Source organism: Silene latifolia, chromosome 8 (assembly GCF_048544455.1).
Source record: "Silene latifolia isolate original U9 population chromosome 8, ASM4854445v1, whole genome shotgun sequence".
Taxonomy (NCBI): Eukaryota; Viridiplantae; Streptophyta; class Magnoliopsida; order Caryophyllales; family Caryophyllaceae; genus Silene; species Silene latifolia.
The window spans coordinates 32215824-32227320 of NC_133533.1; the positions used below are offsets into that span (position 1 = coordinate 32215824).

The 11497-nt window shown below is 37.9% G+C and overlaps 3 protein-coding genes across 3 annotated transcripts; 1 reads left to right on the forward strand and 2 right to left on the reverse strand.

Moving 5' to 3' along the window:
• Positions 1-708: 708 nt before the first annotated feature.
• LOC141596715 (protein-ribulosamine 3-kinase, chloroplastic-like) lies at positions 709-3917 on the reverse strand. The gene is made up of 9 exons (XM_074416957.1): positions 3629-3917; positions 3098-3251; positions 2650-2740; positions 2487-2561; positions 2311-2399; positions 1798-1916; positions 1584-1724; positions 1402-1478; positions 709-970 (listed from the first exon to the last, which is right to left on the reverse strand). Exons 1-9 carry the CDS (start codon positions 3744-3746, stop codon positions 824-826), a joined length of 1011 nt encoding a protein of 336 aa, XP_074273058.1. The 5' UTR covers positions 3747-3917; the 3' UTR covers positions 709-823.
• A 943-nt stretch (positions 3918-4860) lies between these two features.
• Positions 4861-8834, forward strand: LOC141596716 (ribosomal RNA small subunit methyltransferase, chloroplastic-like). Its single transcript, XM_074416958.1, has 10 exons — positions 4861-5163; positions 5318-5467; positions 5729-5785; positions 5933-6031; positions 6410-6505; positions 6924-7008; positions 7628-7680; positions 7985-8068; positions 8343-8453; positions 8547-8834. The coding sequence occupies exons 1-10, from the start codon at positions 4948-4950 to the stop codon at positions 8610-8612; spliced, it is 1017 nt and encodes a 338-aa protein (XP_074273059.1). The 5' UTR covers positions 4861-4947; the 3' UTR covers positions 8613-8834.
• A 222-nt stretch (positions 8835-9056) lies between these two features.
• Positions 9057-11280, reverse strand: LOC141594276 (uncharacterized). The gene is made up of 4 exons (XM_074414396.1): positions 10895-11280; positions 10431-10799; positions 10177-10244; positions 9057-10083 (listed from the first exon to the last, which is right to left on the reverse strand). The coding sequence occupies exons 1-4, from the start codon at positions 10950-10952 to the stop codon at positions 9169-9171; spliced, it is 1410 nt and encodes a 469-aa protein (XP_074270497.1). The 5' UTR covers positions 10953-11280; the 3' UTR covers positions 9057-9168.
• Between the last annotated feature and the right edge of the window lie 217 nt (positions 11281-11497).

Genomic DNA, 11497 nt, shown 5'->3' on the forward strand with positions numbered 1-11497 from the left:
GCTTCAATGTCTATTTATACTGAAGGGGTTTGCGTGCTAATTAATTCTATTATGACTCGGATTAGGAGTTGAACTAGGGAACAACGTATTACTTAACCTACAAGAACTACTAAATCTTAATCCTAGTCGGGATAGGTTTCTGTCGAAAATTTTAGTGCTAGACAGTTTTAGGGTAACTATCCCCCGTTACATAATGCAACGGCTGCCTAATTATTATGGATATGCCACATCCGAAATATGCACTATACGACTCTTCGTTTTATTGACTTAAAGTACGCTCAAACAAGAGCTAAAATAGAAGAGATAATAAAGTTAACCTAAAGAGAGAAATAGAGCGGGTTTGTGCATAAATACTCTCACACAGTATCGGAGTTTCCATTCTTAGTAATGCTTAAATGGTATTGCCGAACCCACCATGTGCCATGGCCCTCTCCAACACCCCCTTCCTCAATCCTCCTCCCAAGTCCATCATAAATTCATAATACAAAATTTGCAAAATCAAGACACGCTAGCAGGGGAAGAGGTTAAAAAAGTGGTGGCCAACGTGTTTCTAATTGGAGTACTGCTAACCGGAGTATCCAACAAGGTGCTTGGTGGAAGAGGGAACTGGTGAAGTTGGTAAGATAGGTTGTCTCGGTGAAGCGATGGGGATGATACCGTGTTCATTTTTCTTTCCCCGTTATTCTTGCCTTCTATGTTCTATGGATATACAAAATGTGTCTTTCATATAAAAAACAAAGATCAAGATCATTTATTACAAGAAATTAGTTACATACGGAGTAAATTTGTAGAATTATACAGAATTTACAACTAACCTGGATGGCTAAACCTTTAGTACACGTATGTAGTCTTCTATTATAGACATGGCAGAAGACCGATAGCCAGAGCCGAAAAGGTTATAGTGATTCAGGTAGTGGTACAGTAAATAAAGATCTCTTCTTTTCTCAAAACCTGGTTGTTTAGGCATCACCTGAGTTGCCGAAAAAATAGGTTACAAGTTTGAACAACAGCAAAAGCAGAGACGCCAAGGATACATAAAGAGCATTTTGTGATTTGATGTAGACTCGGCTAAAAGTGTCTCATATTGATGTGTGCCAAAGTGTCGAGATTTTGTAAGAAAATTAGTTTATGTTTTCGGCCTAAAATTTGAGCGCCATGTCATGAAGGAGTGTCTTCTTGATGTGCGGCACGCAACCAAGATGAAGTAACATAGGTTTGGACTTTGGAGAATTAGAGTGAACATAGTCATACAAACGGCAAACATGACTCTGAAAGACTCGTAACTTTATCAACCAGAATTTTTTATAGTTAAAATTACGTCCAAACTCAAGCTCTTGCTATAATCAATTGACTATTACGTTGATTCGTTGAAGGATGAAGGGGAGAATTTATATGGAGTACCTCAAAATAGGAATTGTAAAATGAAGGTCCAAAACCAGCACACCACGACATTCCGAATTCTGCTTCATTGTGTCCATCTGCAGGACGAAAATATTCAATAGTTAGTGCCTTAAAAATCAACTATCATTGATGTCATATAATACCTCGAATAAAAAGGATATGTGGAAACAAACTGAACTTACAATAGCATGCTGGATCAAGAATAACAGGCTCCCCATTCTTATCATAGGTTATATTTCCGCTCCATAAGTCTCCATGTAGCAAACACGGCTCTATCACAACATCCTCAAATAGTGGTGTCAAGTTCTTTGCGAGCCTTTGTCCTGTCAAAATTTATGCATCAACGCCAATCCTTTGCATAAGAAGCGTAGCTAAAAAGTGTGGGAAAATGATCACCTTTTTCATAAATAGATGAATCCCCATATCGATCTCGTGCCAATTTAAGTTGATAACCCAGCCTGTGCTCAGCGTAAAACGAAATCCAATCTGAGGTCCATGTATTGATCTGTGGAGTACTGTCGAACAATTGTAGCAGAGGGTAACATCAGTTAGAGACAAGATGTAGACATTCAATTATGATTACATTCCATTAACGACACCACTCCTGAGACCAAATCACCTCAGGAAAGCGTACGTAATCAATATCACACATCTCAGAAGCTTTCAAGTTAGCAATTAATCAGCTTTGTCATTTGTTAATTTTAAGTCCAGCAAAAGTTAGATGGACGAACTCAAATCTAAACCTATTGGCACAAACTGGTTACTACTTTATGTCTTTACATGCGATGAAACTCCATTATTGTGATTTTAGGAAAAATCCACCGTAGGTCCAACTTTTGATTCACTCGTGGGATTTGGGCGGATATATTGTAGGCCCCAAAAACAATGGGATAGCTCAAAAGAATATACCTTCCTATTGTATTTTCCACATTAAAACCAAAGCCTTTGTCAGATTTTCCAGCTTTATGCATTTCAGCCAGCTTCCTCCCTAAAGCAGACTAAGAATAAATGAACTATTCAGGACGAATACACCACATTACGTCAAGTTTTTTTCCTGAACTGAGCTCCGGCAAAGCCTGCCTCACCTGACCACTTTTAGATGACCCAAATTCTACAAACTCCATTATGATGTAAGAGCCACCTCGGGGAAGAGATCCGACCTGCAATCCTTAGAGCAAACACAATCAAGGATTAAGCTACTTCATAAGTATTGGCTGTGTACTTAGTATTGCCTAAATACCCGAATACCTTGTATGGCCTTGGGACTCGAATCGTATTGGTTTCATACATAAGTTGTAATCCTAGAGCCTCTGCTTCAAACATCCCTGGACCAACGCTCCTGTTCCAATGTGGAGCAAGAACATAAGCTCACAACCCACAAAATCTGACAACTTTACATTAAGCCCACAAAACCCGACATTAGCAACCAATCTAACATTCTTTGTCAACTCGCAGCACAAACAGCCACGCCTTTGGCTTTACTATGAAATGGGAAGCGGGTTAACTAACTACTATGAAGCACGATAACAGATGATTTAACGCGCCTCCTTAAAATCAAACGGTAGAACCATTATGCATTTTGCCCAACTTTCATGCTTAAAAATTTTTGGAAAAAAAACAACTACTTTTGGCATCCAATGTTTTAAATCCAAACCCAGAAACAACATTTTTCTGGGACCGTCACTTGCTCAAGTACCTGTTAGTTTTAACAAAGAAAGGACCAGCATCAGTATCATAACGAGTGGCGAGATTAATGCAACCACCACCAACAGGACTTGTTCTAGAAATCTGAGTTGCTTTTCCTTGTGTTAGAATCCATTCAAGAACTGGGTCTTCACTCATTGCCACAACTGCCCAACAACCCAATACAAATAATACCCTTTGTTAAAATCCAATTACTAACCTAATTTCAAATGGAAAATTGGAATCCATAACCTAAATTCAGCAAACAATCAACACTTTACATTCATAATTAAACAAACAGGCATCTTATTAACCATAAATCATCATCGGAGAGTTAGCAATATGTTAATTATTAAGATAAACAAATGGCATATTAGTGGCAGAACAATGAAAAATAGAAACTTGAGTTAAATGTTTTGAATAATTTTCTTTCGGTTTACCCTATTGCATTACTATAAATCATAGTTCCGCCACTGTCACTGGCGAAAAATTGACAAATAAATGAACAAGAATAAGTAAAAAGGAGAGTTTGAAGAAAACATACTATTAAATGAGGTGGGTTTAGTAAAGAAGAGACGAGAAGCAGAAGAAGGGGTGAAAGTAGGACGGCATTTACATGAAGAAAGTGAAACAATGGTGAATGGAGGAGACAATGCCACCATTTTTATTCCCTCTTCCAAGTTCTACCCAACCATCCACACTTCACTTTTCCCTGTGATGATATTGGCACACTTGGATCACCTCTTTAATCTCCACACACTATTATTTGTTAGTCGCCGTTTTATACAATCGTGAAAAATGAAGGATCATTATCAAAAAATTTGATCCATCGTAACGGGACATATTTTACTTAGTACACAGTTTATAGTTTTATACTCTTTTTTTGATAAAATGTTTACATATGTAGATACTCCCTCCATTCAACTCTACAAGGTCATTATCTCTTTTGCACACTATTCACAAGTGGACATTCAATTTTAATTTTCTCTCGATACATAAGTGAAAATATATTCGTGTGAGATCTTATTTGATTCGTATTTAAGAACACATTAAAAATATCTAATTTTTATAATTTTTGCAAATACGTAACTAAAGATATTTGTCGAGTAAAAGCCGCGTTGGCAAACGTGATAAAGCATAATGGCCTTGTGGAGTTGAATGGAGGGAGTATGTTTTATATATATAAAGATCAAGTTACAATTAGAAAAAAAATTATTTTTAATCTTCTATAATATATAAAAGCCAAGTTATTTAGAGGATTGTAAATTTGTGATTGGCTGATAGAAATTAAGGAAAAAATTAGGTATCCCCCTCACTTAAATTATGGTTTAAGCCATTAATATGAGTAGTTTCTACATTAATTTTTACAAATACATTGATTAAACTTTAATTTCTACAAATCAAATTGATGCTTATTTCATCCTAATTGTACATTTCTCTCGATATCTTTGTATTTTCATTTCCGTTTATAAAAGTTTAACAACTTAATATATCTCAAATTTTATAATTATGTGCAATTTTAATTTTCAATATTTAAACATTTCGTCAAGTTATTAATTACATCTAATCCCGTGCAATTTCGCACGGGTATAAAACTAGTATTATTAAAAGTTAAAGTATAGAGTAAAACATGCCCAAAATAGAAACGTAAATTATTGACTGAAACACAAAAAAAAAAAAAAAAAAAAAAATTAATAATTAACTGAGACAAAGATAACTTGAGCGTTTCACAATAAACCAACGTGAACGTGATAACATAAAACGGTCTCACAAGAAACTTACCCGGCGGCTAGACTATTAGTCCAATGTTCAGTCTAGCCATTTGACTTAACCCAATCCTACTTTCTCACCTCAACAGAAACGATGGTGTCACTACTACCATCCTTCCCGCCAAATCAAATACCGTTATCTTCAACCTCAAAACTTGAACATAAACCTTCAATTTCACCAAAATTAACCAAATTCCCAAATCAAAGAAAACCCTTATTTATACTATGCTCTGTTAACTCAGATGATTACCACTCCACCCTCAAAGCTCTCAATTCCAAAAACCGATTTCCCAGAAAATCTCTTGGCCAGGTATAAATTGTTCTTTCTACCCTTTTTTATTGTGAAATTTGTGCTATTGGGTATCAACTTGTTTTCAAAATGGTGCTGATTTTGAAGTCTTGTTCATTGAGGCATTTCGTCGAACATTTGATGGGTATTGTGTGTTTTGTGTTGTTGTTTGTAGCATTATATGTTGAATTCTGCGATTAATGAGGAGCTTGTTGCGGTTGCGAATGTGAAAGATGGGGATTTTGTGCTTGAGATTGGTCCTGGTACTGGGTCCTTGACAAATGTTCTCATTGATGCTGGTGCAACTGTCCTGGCTATAGAAAAGGTTCAATCTTCTTTTAAAAAAATTTTTTTTGAGTAAATACTTGGTAGGTTATGATTAAGCATTGTTAATAGTTCATCATTATGCTTAGCATCATTATGCGTTGATTTATGTTGAAATTTTAACGATATAATTCGCTTCGCTTAGGAATTTAGGATGATGTAAAGATTAGTTATCAAGCATTGTTAATAGTTCATTTGTAAGTATTGCTTTGTTTCTATGAATTTTTTATGCCTAGCTTTTTTGTTGTGGAATTTGATTCAGGATCAGTACATGGCTACCCTTGTCAATGAACGATTTGCTGCAACAAATCGCCTGACGGTAAATCATAGTTGTATGAGATTTCATGTGTTTGTACAATTGTACGTATCACCACTCCCAGGTGTTTACATGAATATCTACGAATGCGGTAGATTTGACTATTGTAGCTTTTGCATAACTTGGTTTTGCATTTTATGGTTGATACAGGTCATACAAGAGGACTTTACCAAATGTCATATTCGGTCCCATATGCTGTCTTTGTTGGAAAGTAAAAATTTGACAGTTGCAGAGACGAGGCATGCAAAAGTAAGCTCTCTATTGAACCTCAGATGATCTTGTTTTCCTGAATTCGTGTGTCCGTTTTGATGACTGTGTAAGCATGAAAACCTTCTATATAAAAGTTGCAGATTTAAGAAGTTTTTTTTATACCAAAATTGTACAAAATGCACAGAATAATTTGTTTAGAAGTGTCGTGACTCTATGTTCTTCCATATGGATCCTCCCCTTGGTGCAGGTGGCGTCTTCCTTTGTAGACAGTGTTCACACTGTTATGTTTAGTGTTGTGAAATAGGAGTGTCTTCTTTCATTGGTTAGTTATAATTGCTTCGTAGTCGTCAAATTGTGACGCTGGACAAGGCTTCTTACTCCTTAAACGCAGTTCCCTACTAAGGTTTCTTCTTCCAGGTAGTGGCGAATATTCCTTTCAACATTAGCAAAGATGTGGTGAAGCAACTTCTTCCTATGGGCGACATATTTTCCGAAGTAGTGCTTTTACTTCAGGTATGGTGTTCCTTTTCTCTTCCTTCTGTTCACTTAGGTTGTACTGCTCAATGAACCAAGTGCCAGAGTGGTCTTTCCATTTGCGTCCTTCAAGTAGCTAAGTCCTATGACCCTTTAGTATAGGTGTGTATGCTTATACCTGTCATACTTACTGAAAAAATACGAATGGTCATTTATTAATTTTAGATTAGTGAGGATTTCTGACTTTAGTGAGTTAGATTTCCACTTCAGTGTCCTTGTGAGATCTCTAGTTCAAAATCTTTGTTTTCACCTTTTTTTTTCGTTTGCTTTTTTTTTGTTTTTTTTTGGTTCTATCTTTTTATGCTTTATTTATCCTAAAAGCCACTTGTGGCTAATTCATTGTCTATACATTGATATATTGATCAATTGCAACTTTGGTTTTCTCTTGTCCTTTCAGGATGAGGCGGCCCTGCGATTGGTTGAATCGTCTACACGGTCGTCCGAGTACAGACCTATAAGTGTATTTGTAAAATTCTATTCAGGTAAATAAGTTAAATCTTCATCTGAATGATTATCTGCCTATAATATAGAACCTGACAGATGAATTGGGTTTAATTCTGTGTAAAATCAACAAAGGAGGTGCTTCCACCATTTAAAACTCAGTCTTTATGAAATATACATTTCAATTTGGGTTGGTTTTTATTTTGAAAATGCGCAAAGCGCGCCGAGGCGCTGACGTGCAAAGCGCAAAGCGAAGGCGCGTGCCTTATGGAAGCGAGGCGCCCTATGTTTTATAGCTAATTTCTATTTTCCAAATAAAATTTTAGGCAATAATACCCTTTTTAGGAGTTTTCAAGTTGGCTAACATGTCAAGAAGTAAAGGCTGGGAATAACGGGGAAAAGAAATGGTGCGTACTAGTTAGGCTTGTTAGGTGAGCCTTGTCTAAAAGGAGCTCCTAAGATGCACCGAGGCGTCTTGGCAAGTGTCTTATCCAGGGCATGCTTTTTTAAACTAGGCACGCTTTTTTAAACTAAGGGTTGGTCATGCATGAAAATAAGGCAATAAGCCGTAAAATCTTATTGCTGTGTACAAGGTCCCATGAGGAGCATAGTGCCGGATTGCCATCCAATATATTTTACTTTCATAATTTCACATTACAGATCCAGAATACAACTTCAAAGTTCCACGCACGAATTTTTTCCCTCAACCCAATGTAAGTAATTATTTTTCCTTCACTTAGATGGCTGCCTTATTGCAGAGATATTTCTACTACTACGTCTCAAGGAGGAGGGTGCACGTCTTCCAGTGATTTTTCATTCATTTAAGTGTTTTAAAACTGCAATTAATGCATCCAGATGACCCTGTTCAAATGAATAACTAGCGACTGTTCTTTTTGAGAAACTGTGCTTACTTTCTTTGGCGTTATGTGGAGTTTGTCATCTCTCTGTGCAGAAAAAAGCCTGACTTGATATAAGAGTATTTCCCTCGTCCACACTGAAATTATGATTGTTTTGCAGGTTGATGGTGCCGTTGTTACCTTTAAATTGAAGCAACCTTCCAACTATCCCCCTGTTTCATCATCCAAAAGTTTCTTTGCACTGGTTATCCCTCTTTTTCCTCGCACCTTACACTGTATTAGTATTAAACTTGAATTTTGTTAAACATTCTTTCCAATCACTTTAATCTGTGCAGTATATTATGAGTCAACTGGAAACAGTTGGTGTTTTTTAACACTGGGGTAAGGTTGCATATATTTGGACACTCTTAGTCTCTTATATTGCCAAGGCAGGAAATGTTCGTGGCTGTATGCATCCATATCACAAGTTCTCCTCATCGTGTTCTCAGTCTAATGTAGTTGTTGTTGGTATGCCAAAGGTTAATTCGGCATTCAACGGAAAGCGCAAAATGTTGAGGAATACACTTCAACATATTTGTACATCATCAGAAATCGAAGAGGCATTAACAGCTGTCGGTCTTCCAGCCACAGTAAGTAGCAAAACACGAGAACTTACCCGACTCTCTTTCCTCCCTACTGATATACTCGTAACTCATTTTCTCTCTTTTACCATGTTTGATCAGGCAAGGCCCGAGGAATTAACACTGGACGATTTTGTAAAACTACATAACTCCGTTGTAGATGGCTGACACTTCTTGGCGTTATATCGCTCACTTATGGCTCCATATACAACCAGAATCAGATAGTCTGGTGGTTTACGTAAGCTATAGCAGCAGGATTACAATATGGGAGTGCAAACCTTGTGTTGCTCAGTGGCTGTATTATGTTGATGTATATCAGATTCAGATGTATTTATGCTGCGTATAATCTCCCGGTGATTTTTGAAACTAGGCCTTCATTCCTCTCTTTGATCAGTTGAAGATTCTTTCAAGTCGGAGAATGATTATTACCTATCATCCATGTTTTGACCAAGCCTCCGACCACAAGCCTGATCCTCCTCACTTTAGAAGTCGATCGACCTCACAAATTTGAAGTCGATACCTAGAAAGCATACCGGTAGAAGCAAACCCGGTACTCCAGTTTTTACTGCCGTTTTTAAATCTAAATAATCATTCAAGTAAAAACACATCATAGAAAAGCCATAGCCACATAAACTTAACACAAACAACATATAGCAGTAATTAAACTTAGTTCAACAATCTTAAACAGAAATACAAAATTTGCCAAAAGTAAAGCTCAAGGTCGTCAATGATTAAGAAGCTCGGTGATAGCATTAAGCACAGTTTGAGGATCGAGTACACCTAGGAAACTGGGGCCCTGCTCCCCGTTACCTCCCATACGCTGTGGTAATGGTACCATGAACCCCCTTGGCTGTGCATATGTAGCATTCAGATGAGCATATATAAATCTCTCAAGTTCATTTGCCAGGGCAATCGGCACTGACATTTGCACAACTGTCGGTCCTTGGAAAACAGTTGTTGATGCCAGTGGTGGTAGTGAATCACTCGAACGAGTTCCATACTGAACCGCCCATCTAGATAGGGATCCCCTGACGATGTTCTTCAGTTGCTCCCTACTGTAGGGATTCTGCATAAACGTTGTTAAAGCTGATTCTCTTTCTGCTCTATGTATGGTTTCATGATTGTTGTTGGGTGCCTGGCCATTATTGCCGTTGGGTGCCTGGACATAATTATTGTTGGGTGCCTGGCCATAATTGCCGTTGGGTGCTTGTACATAATTGCCATAAGTGCCGTTGGATGCCTGTAGATAATTGCCATTGGGTGCCTGGACATAATTGCCGTTAGGTGTCTGGACATAATTGCCGTTGGGTGCCTGGCCATAATTGTTGTTGGCTGCCTGTACATAATTGCCATAATTGCCGTTGGATGCCTGTACATAATTGCCATTGGGTGCCTGGCCATGATTGTTGTTGGGTGCCTGGACATAGTTGCCGTTGGGTGCCTGGCCATAATTGCCGTTGGGTGCCTGTACATAATAGCCATAATTGCCGTTGTGTGGCTGTACATAATTGACGTTGGGTGCCTGGCCCATATGATGGGCCATTATAAAATTCGGGTTTGGAGGAATAGCAGATGTTGCAAAAGGATGAACCATTCGGGTCTGCAGTTGATGCTGTGTGCTGAAGTACATCTGAATTCGCTGCAATATTTAAAAAATAATGTCAATTTATGGTATTCCTGTACCATCTGAGAAAAGTTCAGCTTTTTCCACAGAATTTTAGAAGTAACAAACCTGCAAACTATTCGCTGTAGCGACACCAGGGACGTTAATATACTGAGCTACCGCTGAAGGAGAGGCATCTAAATCAAGAGAGCATGGTAAGACAACAATGTAAGTGAAAACAAATACTTGCGTTTAATAGATAGTGAGGGTTGCATGAGACGCGCTCACATGTGAGACCAACCCAAATACTTGCGTTTTCCTTGTTTAGTTATATGATTAATGGGTTAGTCTCGCATGTAACACGTCAAAGTTTTTGTGCTTACTGGGAACTCCCGAATGCTGAGCAATATTTAAAAATCCACGACGTAGATCCTGTGTCCAATTGGATGCTGAGGTCTGTCCCACAGACCAGCAATGACCTCTCTGCATATCGTCGATCTTCCTTTTTCCATTCCTTTGGGACCCATTACTGCTCTCGAAAATTGTTGGATTATTATTCGGAATTACAGGAGGAAGTTGACGGGATCCTATTAGGGGCTGGCGAGATTCAAGCAGGACCTCCCTTTGTTTGACAATAGGGAATTGCCACATCTGCTCTATGTCATTATCACACAATGGCTTCAGTAGAAACATCAATGCTCCAATTGACAGACCGTGCATGACGAGATGCTCGTTAAAAGCATCTGACATCACTGCATAGAGTAAAAAAAGGTATCAGTTCAAAATATATTGACAACAGGAGAGAATGGGACTTGGGAAACATAATCAAAAGAGAGATTGTACTTACTTACGACTGGCAACCTCGTTTCTGTTTCGACTTTCATCAGAAACTCGAGACTGGACATATCTGGCAAATTTAGGTCTGCCACCACCAAGGAGATACCATGCTGTTTCTGCAGTAGAATTTGCAGTGCAAATTCTCCGGTTGAAGCAGTCACAACTAAGGATGCAACGCGAAAAATAGTTAGGAGGACGCGATCATATTTAGGCAATACAGGAAAGAAATTATACTCTAGTTTGCAGAAATCCAAGGTTTAGCAAATGGAATGACACATCAATGAATCAATGGTGTTCTTCTTTTAGTGAAAAATAATGGGAAGATTATCTGACTAGCAAGCTACTAGCAGCCATACTGCAGTACAAAAGATAACAAACTGGCACATCAGATATGTCAGTGTTTTTTTGTTTGAGATGGCTTAGTTACTAATAAGTAGACCTAGCAAACGAGACGGGTTTGGTTCAGGTGTGGGTGATACGGGTCAGAAGTCGAGTCAGAGTACGGGTCAATTTCGTTTTTAAGTTACACAACCATTTTTAAATCATATTTGTGTTTGATGATAACCATATTAATTGGCATTGCTTAGATAACCTATTTTTAGAGCTCTTAAAA